Source organism: Lycorma delicatula, chromosome 3, assembly GCF_047948215.1.
Source record: "Lycorma delicatula isolate Av1 chromosome 3, ASM4794821v1, whole genome shotgun sequence".
In the NCBI taxonomy this organism is placed as follows: Eukaryota; Metazoa; Arthropoda; class Insecta; order Hemiptera; family Fulgoridae; genus Lycorma; species Lycorma delicatula.
In genome coordinates this window covers 22,020,769-22,034,487 of record NC_134457.1, presented here as the reverse complement: position 1 = coordinate 22,034,487, position 13,719 = coordinate 22,020,769, and the positions used below count along the sequence as shown (strand labels likewise).

At 31.1% G+C, this 13,719-nt stretch overlaps 1 protein-coding gene across 3 annotated transcripts in view; it reads right to left on the bottom strand.

Moving 5' to 3' along the window:
* Positions 1 to 303: 303 nt before the first annotated feature.
* LOC142321442 (uncharacterized) overlaps positions 304 to 13,719 on the bottom strand; it is a 35,283-nt gene continuing 21,867 nt past the window's right edge. For all 3 annotated transcript variants that reach the window (XM_075359522.1, XM_075359521.1, XM_075359523.1), the window contains 3 exons: positions 13,369 to 13,534; positions 9,302 to 9,399; positions 304 to 1,089 (listed from right to left, as the gene is read on the bottom strand). In XM_075359522.1, coding sequence (XP_075215637.1) covers positions 9,316 to 9,399; positions 13,369 to 13,534 — 250 coding nt within the window. In that variant the 3' untranslated portion in view covers positions 304 to 1,089; positions 9,302 to 9,315. The remainder of the gene's footprint in view (positions 1,090 to 9,301; positions 9,400 to 13,368; positions 13,535 to 13,719) is intronic.

Here is a 13,719-nt window from a genome sequence, read left to right as displayed (position 1 = left end):
AGGCTGATCAAACAATTTGGCTGGGAACAATATAATTTTTCAATCACAGTACAATAAATGATTATAAAGAGCCAAACCTAGACAACTATAAATCATGGATAGAATATGACAAAATCAATGTACATTGCAGACTACTGTCAACAGATCAAATGCAGATAAAGTTATGTGTAAATCCAGGTGCTCTTCCTAACTGAGCTTGCTAGATCAGATAATACAAATCACACTGCTTGCATGATTCTTATATGTACAAACAAACCTATTAATAACAGATATCATATTGCAAAATGAGATTAAAAAAGAAAATTATAGTAAAATGATTTATTTCTATCTATAAAATTACACTAAAACATATTTATGTAAAAGTTAAAAAACTAACATTTAAATATAAAAAGTAACATTTTTAAAATACATGTATTAAAAAATAATTTAAAAAAAATATATATATATATATTCGTATATAGATGTAACAACAATTAAAATACATTTTATACAGCAGTTTCATACACCAAAAAAATTGTTGAATTTATCATTTTAATGTAAACTTATACCACTAGATTTAAATGTATATTTGGATAGATTAACAATACCAGATACTCTTCATCTAACAATACAGGCAAAAGTAATTGCCAACAAAAATATAAATCTTAATTATACGTGCATAAATTAACACATTTTACAATAGAAACGCAATCAACATTCCATTAATAATTTACCTTGAAACAAAAAAATATTATTAACACATGATGGTAGTAGTATTTCAAGCAGATTCTCTTAAACTATACCTTCCACCTTCATTTTAGAATTCCTTTAAATTTATTTTAGTCTTTCAAATCTTATTTGAAATTAAGATTTTAAAATCAAACAAAGATAATTACTGAAACATAATAAGCAAAGAACGATGTAGGAAAGATGAGAGAATAAAATTCTTTTCTTTGTTTAGGGTTACCTGCTCATACACTTCAGTGCTGAAATTATAATCAAAATTGGTACATCTTTTTTGGAATATTCAATTATGACTGCAGATAAGCAATTTATTCAGGTACTTCTTATTAAACCACATAAGTTTTCTTTATTGAATTAATTCATCATCTGAAAGTTATAAGAAATAACAATATCACTGGAAAGTCAATTATTTTTTAATTACTATTAAAACAGAAGCTTCATTAATCATTAAAAAAAAACAAAGATAAGGATGGATGCCGATCTCCATGGCAGAGTGGTAGAGTCTCGGCCTTTCATTCAGAGGTCCTGGCATGGCATTTTTCAAACACTACAGAATTCCATTTTTCCATATCCCACACACAATCTTCAAGCTTATGTGGTGAAGAAAAAAAAAATTAATTGTTAAAATTTTTTTCTAATGCTTTAATCCAAGTACACCAACTCAATTAATGCATACCTAATCACTAACTACACGTAAGATTTACATACATGCTAAAGAAGTGGGTTTCTCGGAGATTAACTTTTTAATGTGACTGTAATATACATTATTTATTAATTAATTTTATATAATATTTATTCAATAATACAAGAAAAACATAACAGTAACAATCAGGTTACTAAACCAAAAATTAAAAACCAGAACCACATTTTATAACACACCTTTTACACAAAAAAATTTTACTTCTCGTTGTTGAACATTCTTTAATATAGTCAATTTTTTAAACTTTTACAATATATTAAATAAGTGAATAAGCATTTGATACTATTAACAGACAGTTCATGCATGACTTCTTTTGGTGCTCCCCACATATAGGTTTTTTATATAATACACAGAATGTCTGCGTCATTCTTCTCTTCTCATAACAGCAAATTGAGCAATAAGTTCTTTTCCTGTTTTTTTCAACACTCGTCGATTCTGTGATGTTTTCATGGCAGATTTTACTTATTGACATTCGTTATTCTCTAGACATCTGAAGAACTAAGCCAATGTTTCTGCCATGGAGTAGTTAGTTGTTCGTGCAATTCCAACATGAATTTTTATCTGCTAAGTAGTTTTCTTTGGTTCTTGTTTGGTTATGACAATAAATCACAAAGGAGTTGACACACGCCATATATTCAACATATTATAAAAAACATAGAGAAGCCATCTTCTCGTTTTTCTATTGCAATGATGTTCTGGCACATCTGGTCTAACAAGTCGACATCTCCTTTAGTACTATTGTAACTGAGTATTATGTATGTCTAGTTTTTTCAAGGTGCTGTCAATGATTCCTTTGTCATGAGCTGTTGAAATACAAGTCATGAGCTTTTCCTCTTTTGGTTTATAAGAGAGTACTGTGAGGTTTTTGTCAAAAAGAAACATTGTACTTCCGACTTTTCTGTGTTGGATTGATTGATCATATGTTGGATTGATAAGTTCGTTGGACAGCTCCCTTTTGTTCTTTTTTATAGTGCCAATTATTGTGAATTGATGTTCCTGAAAATGTTTGTGGGCAATTGGCATGCTTGTGAACCAACTGTCAAGAGTTACATTATGATGACTTCCCTTTACAGATTCTGTCAACTTTTTGACAAAGAAATCTACTACTGGAATTCCAGAAGGTACTGTACCTTTGCCAAAATATGGGATTGCATCAATGACGTACTTTGTTGAATTGTCACACATGATGAGTTTAATGCCATATCTGTTCGGTTTTGACAGGATATACATTCAAAAGGGACAATGCCCTCAGAATCCCACCAACTACTCATCTATTGTTGGGTACAGCCTTGGTGTGTATGACTTGTGAAAATTATCTGTAAAAATATTACATATAAGTGAAATAGGCATGAGTTTTGTAAGTGTTTGTCTCTCTGGCCTCAATCTCTTGTCATCGAATCGAACCCAGTTCGATCAATTCGATACCCATCAAAAATTTGAACCTCATTTTTAACATTGTTGACTTATAGCATCCTGAACCATAAGAATCATGAAATAATATATCTGCTGTCAGGTGGTTGTCTTTCAAAGCCGCAGATAAAATGAAGAGTCTGATTAGTATGTGTATTTCTTCTAGGTTTGTGTCCTTCAAAGTGGAATTATTTTGGATGCCATAGTTATTTCTTTGGAAACTAATTTTTTCGTTCATATGAAGAACAATATTATCCATTATTTTATCATCTAAAAAAAGGCATGAAGCACTCTTTTGGCTTCACAACATATTTAGCTAGAGGTTGGTCCTGGTCATCTATAGATAATATTTATTTCCTGGTTCTGTCCCTCCAAGGGGCACTGGTTGTCTTCCATATGTAGCCGTTTTTGCCAATCATTCGGAATCACCAGTAAATCATTTGAAACATTCTGTAATTCTGGTTCACTTTTGGATTTTTTCTTTATTGGATAGGCTCACATTCAATGTTTTTAATTTCCATCTCAACTTATCTTCTATTCCTCCTTGTTCAGTAGGTAGTCACGTTCATGTCATCCTCAAGCTCCAATTCTTCTACTTCAAGGATGTCTTCCACGCCTTCCTCCTCCTCATCAGACAGTTCTTTTAATAGCTGAAGAACTTCTTCTGGCTCATAAAAAATGTTCTCCATTCTAACTGGAATAAAAACAGAAAAACGTTTAGTAAATTATATGTTAATACCAACTCTATGTAAAATTTATGTGCAATCAGTGCAGCACTTATTGCTAACTCTACGTAAATAATATGTACACTAAAACACCTTAATTATTAACTACACATAAGTTTTACGTACCTTCTTTCAGGACAAAGTGATGAAAAAATACAAATAGCAGCGTCAGGTACTTGAAACATGGAAACACTACAGCGTCAGCACTTGAGAACATTAACCCACCAAAACATAGCTGGGAGGGTGGGGAGATCTGTGAATCACACTACTCCCCACCTTCCTGATCATTGTCCATGGACATAAATTTTACTTACATTAGTGGTCTAGAGTTAAATAAAGATACAAGTTTTAAAGAAATACTGAAAAACATAAAAATGTATTGCTTTTAAATAAAAGTATATCACATATTATGCAGATTGGTTACTTACAACCATATCCCAAACTTACTTAAAAATCACTATGTAACATTTGTGGACCTACAATTATATTCATTCATAATGAGCACCAATGCAAGACTTAAATTTACAATTTAATCATAATACTAGCGGCAGGGTGTGGCTACGACACACATCCGCAGCTAGGCCCTCTAGACGGGTTGCCCTGGCAGGCGGAATCTTGGAATGCTATTATCAGGTGTCCAAAATTGATTACGCCTTTTGTAAAAATGTTTTTTTTTTTTGAATGATAAAAATTGATTAAGGAAAAGCAAAAAAAATCAGCAAATCTACCAAATTAAATTTGGTTTACATCGGTTAAGGCATCTTTTACAGACTGCATCTTTTTAGACTCAACATTTTCATCAAATCCATAATATCCATATGCAAATTCACTCAATACAAGAGCTGGAAACTTAAATATAGATTAATTAATTTATTTATATATTACATTCAATTTACAAAACAATTATCATAATACAAAATTAACCTTCTTTGATGCAATAATAAAAGAGAAGTTGGCTTCAAAATCAATAAATTGCTAAAGAGTATAGGTTTCAAAAATAAGGTTAAAATTTGGAAAATAGCTTTCAAAATTCTTCTAATTTTGACCTTTATTGTTTATCATTTGTTTTAACTATCATTTCATTTGTTTTGCCTATATGTATGTTTAATTGTTACAAGGCCAAAAAAAATCATATATACGATTTTAAATGGATAATCGATAGTATTTTCAGTATCCATTTATTTTTATTGAAAATAGCTGATTAAGATCTGCTACGATAAATGAATTTATACAATAGTAAAATTTATTAATCTATTTTATAAGTATTACAAGACTGACTAAAAATAAAGCATTAGACGAATTAATTTAATTAAGAGTAACCAAAAAAGTGAGAATTTATAAATAGTAAAAGAAAGGGAAAATTTATAAAGAATAAGAAAAAAGTGAAACATTTTTATTTTTACAAATAAAAAAGGAAGAAATGAAACCTGAGTCTTAAGATAAATAATTAATTTTATGAAGAAAAACAATCACATAAATAAAAAAATATATTATTAATATATATATTTTGTATATATCAATATATGAGGGTTATTTTTTTTTTAAGGTCCAATTGGTCACAAAATTAAAACCACAGTAAAAATAAAAAAGTTTTTATTTGTAACAAGTACTTATATAGTTACGCTATTTCTCTACATAGTCACCACTCCCATTTAGACATTTGTCGTAGTGTGGTACCAACTTTCCAATAGCCTCATCATAGAATGGAGCCGCCTGTGTTTTCAGCCATGTTTCTACACTGGTCTGCAGCTCGATGTCTGTGACAAAATGTTGTCCTCCTAGCCAGCATTTCATGTGAGCAAAATGGTGAAAATCGGATGGAACCAAGTCCAGGCTGTATGGTGGGTGATCAAAGAAGCTCCTGCAGCGAAAACGCTGCAGGAGCTTCTTTGTTACAGCTGAAGTGTGCAGCCGAGCATTGTCATGGAAAAAGACAATGCCTGATGACAACATTCCTCTCCGCTTATTCTGAATTGCCCTTCGTAGACGTTGAAGAGTCACACAGTATGAGGCTGCAGTGATGGTCATGCCACATTCCATGAATTTCCACCAAGAGAACTCCATTTGGTCCCAGAACACAGTAGCTTTCTCCAACTTTCTGTTGGAGAAGGCTACTGTTTCGCTTGATCTTCTTTGGTTTACTGGGAGAATGAGAATGCATCCACTGTTTGGATTGTTCTTTTGTTCCTTCAGTTTTGAAATGGACCCATGTCTCATCCCCTGTGACAATTTTGTTAAAAAAATCTTCTCCTTCATTGTGGTAGCGCTGAAGAAATGTTAGAACATTAAGAGAAAAGTCCATTCTCATTGTTTTGTGATGGTTGGACAGCATCTTGGGAACCCATCTCGCACACAGTTAGTGGTACTGAAGTCTCTCACTCACAATGGTGTAGAGAGCTGACCTTGAAATTTCAGGAAACGAATCACTCAATACAGAAATTGTAAACCGACGATTTTCTCGAATTGCCTCATCCACTCGCTCAATAAGTTGACACTCGCTTCCTTCCCTGACCGCCTGGATCATGAACATCTGTACGTCCTGCTTTAAAGTTCCTGCACCATTGTTGCACTTTGCTGTCACTCATTGAAGTTTCACCATACATATTACTTATTGGTCAATGAATTTCAGCTGCATTACACCCCTAAGCCTGAAGAAATCGAATTACCGCACACAGTTCACACTTGGCGGGAGATGCTATTGTTGTAGACATGTTTACGTGCTAGCTGCGTGTTCAGAACTAAACAAAGTGACGCGGCGTGTTTGAAGGCCATACTAGTGATGCTGCGCAAAGGTTCATGCGATTTTTGCGCGGGTTTTTATTTCGCAAAAAAAAATAACCCTCGTATATGAGACACATTCATATATAACAAGTATTCACCTGACTACCACAAGACAGGTACTAACAAATCGGGATTTTCCACTAGCGATTGGTACATTCTGGTGCTAAAGCTAAGAGGAACGCACACACATACAATGTCGTTTAGTACGGAAGAATACACAGTATTATGATTTCAATATACACTATAACACATTGAATATTGAAACATGTTCAATATGCATATTCAAAAAGTTTTCAGCCTGACAAAGCAAACAAGATTGTTCAGATTTTTTTTAAATTTTTCACCTTCAGATCACCTTGTAATTTGATACATTTATACCAAAGACTTCCAAACTTTTTAATATCCAGTGTCATGCAATTTGTCCAACTCTGCAAAAAAATCTATTGTCTCAACTTTGACCTCATAATTTGAAGTGAATCTTCAGTCAGTGAACCATTTTTTCAGGTTTGGGAAGGGGAAGTAATTGTTAGGAGCCAAATCCAGCATATGTGGAAGCACTTCAAAGTGTAAATCATGGAGTTTGCAGCAACAACCAGAGATGCATTACTGTGGTGAAACAGCTCTTTCTTTTTGGTCAGATGTGGACATTTAGCCGGAATAGCACCCTTCAATCAGTCCCAGTAGTGAAGTGCAATTGTCCCTGGTGATGGTCCTGCCATTTTCCAGGTAATCTATAAGCACCATAACACCAAGAATTCCAAAAAACCATATTCATGACTTTTCCTGCAGATGGAACTGTTTCACAATCTTTGTGCGCTTTCATTTGCTCCCATACACTGTTTGGTCATTGGCATGTAAATCCATGTTTCATCTACTAAAAAACATTGAAGAAACTCAGCAGAATCGTGTTTAAATGCATGTCACACCCTTAAGAAGTATCCAATCAATTGCATATTTGGTCAATTTTTAACAAATATGACAAACATTGAACAGAAAGCTTTTTCATACCCAAAACATCAAGTAAATCTTAGTAGATGGGGTCTATCAAGATGTCTTATAACCTTCAATCAAGAACTATTTATTATTATTATCCTTTCCTCTAGTGTTGAAAATGCTCATGTTGTGAGTATGAAGCAAGTGTTTTTGTTCTTGACTTTCTTGCTTAATTTTATATTATCTGTGGTGTCTTCTGGTATAAGGTCAATTTCCTTTAAATCCTCTCTTATTTCTCTGATCCATCTGTATCCTGTCTTGGTGTTTTTCAACTCAACATTGTACTGTACTAGCTGTTACAGAAATCTTGAATCTTGCATCCTCACAATATATCTAAAGAATCCAAGTCTCCTCTTACGCATGGTATCAACGATGAGTTCTAACTCTTTGTATATGATTTTGTAGGGCACAATCCACCACTGCCCGATTTTCTGGTACTTTTTATTGATACAGGTTCTTCCACTTCTTATGATTTTCTGAAGTCTGTCTGTCTTTGATTGTTCGTTAGGTGGAAGAGTATTTCTGCTGCATAAGCGGCTGCTGGTTTTATAACTGTTGTAGTGTTTAATATTTGCGTTTATTAATATTTATAATATTTTTTATTGTAAATGTATCAGGTTAATTTTTGAGCTTTAGCTACTTTGTTTCTTCGAATTTGGATCAAGATTTTTTCATTTGGGTTATTATTTCTTTGAGGTTTTTAAACTGGGTTACTATTTTGATTTTATTACAGTTTATGTTTACTTCTTTTAAACGTATTGGTTTTTTGGGGCACAATTTCCGTCTTTTTGAATAATATTTTGAGGCCAATTTTATTTGCAATGTTTTGAAATTATAATATCTGTGATTTAGTTTTGTCGATGTCATTTGCTAGCAGTGCCAAGTCTTTGGTAAACCAAAGACAATTTGTTTTGATTTTACAGCCTACTTTTAATATATAGATACAGCGAACGATCATTTAATACAGCATTGTGTATTTTAGTGACAATTCCAACGTTGTGAGTTTTGGTCATTCCAAGCAATCATCATCTTATGAACGTATGACCATGTTTAAATTCAGTAGCCCACTTTTTTAACCATCAAAAAAAAGGGGAAGAACCCTTTAAATTGAAATCTAACTCTTTTTGAATGTCCAACAGGACTGAAACCTTTTAAAACTTGTTAGCTTTACTTGAGTGCCACAAAAAACCAACTACATGTATGTATCTGAAACTTCACAGCATGCCATCTAAAGGATTATACTTGACAAATACTATGGTCACTTTATCATACTAACAGCATCTTTTTGTCAGTCTAAGAACTTTCCAAATGACCCTGGCACAATAGTACATATATACATAACATATACAACAGCATATCATAATAAATCAAAAGAAAAACTATGTAAAACAAGTTAATATTACTAAAACAAGTACTGTTATTAGTTACTACTGAATGAGAAAAGATGAATGTAAATAAATGGGCCATGTAGAGGATAGATAAGTGTATCATCAGTCAGAGTTGAAAACATAATACAAATATGGAATTATAAATCAATGAGCAAACATATACATAAATCTAAAGTCTAATAGTTTTTTAAAATAAAAATTACAATATAGAGAGATCAACTAAAAACCATATTATTGGAAAAAGACAGAGAAACCATTCAATTTAAAAATATAACCCACTGTTTGTTGGTTATGATTAGAATCAACCTTGACTGCTGCTCTGATATGCTGCAAAAAAGTCCAAATTAAAATTTAAATAAAGATGATGAGTTGCTCTTTAGTTCAGAAATCCTATATTTTATACTTAAGATCATTTTAGTTCAATTGGATGGCACTGTTCACAAGTGGTCACTATGAGTCTGGATAAGGTTAACTGCTATTTAATTGAGCCTAAACCCTATAGTGAGATTGTTTAATAAAAATTAAAAATATAAATACAAGTAGACTAATAATATCAATAAAATAAAAGTAGACATACATACCATTACACAATAATTCATAATACTTTATACTCTTGATCAAAACGCTTTGTTAAATATTTTAACAGAAAATCAAATGTTTCAGGAATTTTATTCTTTATCTGAAAGAAGAGATTTGAGATAAATTCTCAAATTATGATAAAAATTAATCAATCACTGAAAAAAAGATGCATTCATTACAATAACTATTATAATAAAACCAATGAAAATATAATTATGTAACTTACAAAAAAAGAAGCTTTATTAATGTTATTTGCAAAGTACTCTTCAAAGTACTCCCTGTTTCCAGCAATACACTTAAGGCAATATTTCTTAAGGGAATGTGTTTTTGCTGTGCAGCTGTTTTGTAACATTTTCCTTAATCATAAATGACTTGAAAGTGACATCCTTTCAAGATTATCTTCAATTTCCAAAACAAGAGAAAGTATTTCTAAAACAAGGAAAAGTTGACCAAGGCCAAATCTGGAGAAAAGAGTGGATAAGGTACAATTGTAAGGTACTGATGAGTTTTGCTGATAATATATAATAGTAGAAAGTGACGAATTGTTATGATAAAAAAAACTAAGGCTGGTTTTTCCATAACTCACACCTCTTTCGGCATATAGCATCCATAAAACTTCATATAACTCCTTGTTTACTGTTAACACATGGAACAACCAAGCCTTTCAAGTAAAAAGAAAAATTACTGACATCGCCTTCATGTTTGACAGACTACTGCGGGCATTTTTTGGTCAGGGCTGACTTTCCCCAGCCATTGTGCAACTAAATTCTCATATTGCAACCATAAATAAAATCTGATCTCCTGTTACAATGTTCTTTAAAAAGTAATGTCAAGAAGATCTTATCTAATGTTAACTACTTTCAACATCTATTCTATATTTGTGTTTAATTAAATATTCCAATTACATTTGATATTTTAATGTTATTATTTTTATATGTTGTGTTGTAATTAGCAAATTTTATATAAAATGACCAAACAGTTTTTGATAAACAAAGACAATCACTGTGCTGGAATAGTAGCATCTCATCCTTTCATCTGGAAAGTCCCCAGGCTCAAATCCAGGTCTTTTGCTGACCTCCGTGACACGAGTAGTAGCATCTTGGCCTTTCACCCGGAGGTCCTGGGTTCAAATCCCGATCAGGCATGGCATTTTCACACGCTACTTGTTATTCATCTCATCCTCTGAAGCAATATCTAACGGTGGTCTCAGAGGTAAAAAAAAAGTTAAAATCCTGCATAGGCAGGCATATGCAACAAAATTTCCATTCTGCATTCCCATTTACAAGCTTCAAGCTTACAAAGTGAATTAACTCTCTCCCGGTCATTATTTCAACTATCTAAATGATAATAACAATCATTGAAGAAACGTCAATTTTAAGTTGATCTTCATTCACATACTGTTTATTTCATTATATCTATCACTACAGCAATAAATTTTGGTCTATACTTAAAAAAAATCTACCACCAATTAATACAAAAAACTAAAGCTAAGAAAAAATTCATCTATTTTTTATTGGGAGAATTCAACACCTCTCTCTTGATGATACTCAAGGAAACATCCAACTATACATAATGGGAGATTGCACTGTTTACACTTGAATGAAAACCTAATTCCTCTTCCTGACTGCCTTTTTATCTTTTTAGAGCTACAAGCATACAATTCTGAACATATTTATTAAATTCAATGAGCTGGTGGGATGATTTTGGGGTTTTTATTGCAGTGGAAGACCAAGACCATTTACATCCTAATATTTTACTTAAAGAGAAAGTCCAATGAGTTAATGTATAAGATTTTTTCTGAATGTTAGATTTGTGAAACTGTGTTCATTCAGAGCTGGAGACTTAGTTTGTTTGAAAATAATAAAACTATTTATAATAGTGACTTTCATTACAAAGTGATAGATGTATAACCTATTATTACTCCTGCCCTCATCATCTACATTTTTGTCATCAATACAATCACTGTTGTCAGAAACATTACTAAAACTAACAGACGAGTCAATATCACTTAAAAACACTAAATCTTCAATATTACTGTCAGAAACACAATCAGCACTTGCAGAAGCCATTTTCACATACATGTAAATCAACAACAAAGTTTCAAAATAAAAAAACAGCTGTTCACGCCCAAATCAGACGGTTAAAAACATTGTACTGCGTGAAGAATTAAAAACGAACAGTAATGTGAATAGTATCATAAAAATTTTCTTCATAAAAATAAATCTAGTTAGCAGCAATGTGCCCGTATAGCTGATGTGTGACTTCATGCACTTTGACCTCGAGGCAGGCATAGGATGTCGTGCGATTTTGTGCGTCTGACCGGAAGATGTGAACCATTAAAAAATGTAACTGATCAGCTTTACTGTTTAATTACTTTTTACTGTTTTTAATACTGGTTACTTAATTATTACTTATAATTTATTTTTATTATGACTTTTTTTTACCTAAACTTATTCAAAATCAACTCAACTGATGACAATTTCAATTATCAGTTAACCTTTAAAAAACGTTATTAATAACAAGCAAAATTTAATATGTTTAAGTACATATTTTATATGAGAAGTCATTTTTATTATTAATACATTGTTTTAATGCATTAAAAGTTTATTTGTCAACAGATAAACTTTACTAAAATAAGGTGACACATGTATAACAATTCGGTTAAGATTTTTTTGGCAGGCCTTATAAATTATTCCAACTATGTCATACAAATTCAAATTAAAATATAAATTATTAATAATTTAAATAAGAATTTTAATTACTATTAAGATACAAATTCATGAATTTATCATCAGTGATCCAGATGAATGAATTCCAAAATATATTCTATTATTTTACTCGTAGTTGGTCACCATAAGTAATCATAATTTTTAATTAACACTACCAACTTTGCAACGTGCGTGCAATTTAAAAACCTGTTTTCATCTGGAATAAAATTTTTAAAAGGTTGGTGAAGCATTCCAAAAACTCTTTGTAATCATTTTGCCATGATCCTTGTAATTGTTGTTGAGATATGTATTTAAAAATTAATTACAAATCACAGATTGATACTAAGAGAATGAAAAACTCTAAATACTGGTTGAAGATATGTACACAACATCACACCACTTAATGAGCAGGTTTTGAGTAATGACAAGAATATGGCTTTGTTACAAAGTATAATTACTGCAAGATGAACTTTTCAGGAAATTTCAGATACCACTTTGTACAGAGATTCTATTATTTAATTAAGTAAACTGAAATATAATTTAGTTCGATTCAATAATATTAAACAAATTCTGTTACATATTTTTAAGATTATTTAATATTGTTTGAAAATGTTTTTAAAAATCTCAAAAATTATATAATTAAGTCATATATATTTTAATTATATTGTTAATATTATTTAGCATTTTTTCATTTTACGCTTTATTTTATAATCTCCCTGATCTCTTTCAAGATATCTCTGCTTCTTCAGAACGATTTTTTTTACAGATTGATGTCATCTCAATCACTGAAATAAATGAAAAATATAAACATCAATTTCTATCATTTTTAATTATATTTTTCATTTTAAAAAATCCATTCTCAAGAATCAGATACAAAATAAAGATTCATCCAGCCACTTAAAAGCTAAACACACCTTTTTATAAACAATAAAACAGAAATTTATAATCAGTTTACTAAAATAAATACATTGAGCTCCATCATAAAGTGTTAATGGCTCAGCCTTTCAACCAAAAAATTCCGCGTTTGAATCCTAGTCAGGAATGGTATTTTCCATTAGCTACATAAGTTCAATTCCAATCTGCAAACAAAAGCTTCGAGCTTATGTGGTGAATAAATAAAAAAACTTCTTATTTTTCTGTTTAATAAAATAAACAGGTCTAATGTTTATAGCATATTTATTCTAATCATTAGATAATTTTTCAAATTATCTCTTCTTCTTCTTCTTCTTCTTATTGTTTAAGCAGCGGTGGACTGGAAGACCAGAAATTATTTTCTTACAGCTTCATACTTAGTTAAAAACAATTACTGAGGTTAATTAAAATAAAAAGTATTTAATTAAATTTTTAGCTTCATTTCTAACCTTGCCATCTGATGTAATGCCACAATTCTCATTCTCAATTAAGACTGATTTCAGTTGAAAAAATGATAAATCTATACCGTAAACTCTGCAAAAATGTTTTTGAATTTCTGTATAAAATAAATTAAAAACTTCAGTGCCAGAAGTAGTGCTCACAGACTTAGTCAGGCTGAAAAACAATAAAAAATGTAATTTTATTTTATACAAGAGAAATCTTTATTTATATTTCAAATAAAAAATAATAATGTATATGTCGCAAAGCAATCATAAATATACTGTCATGATTAAAAATAATTACTTAATGTATTTTTAGTGCCATAACCAAGTAGTTACATGCAATCTGACATGAGACAC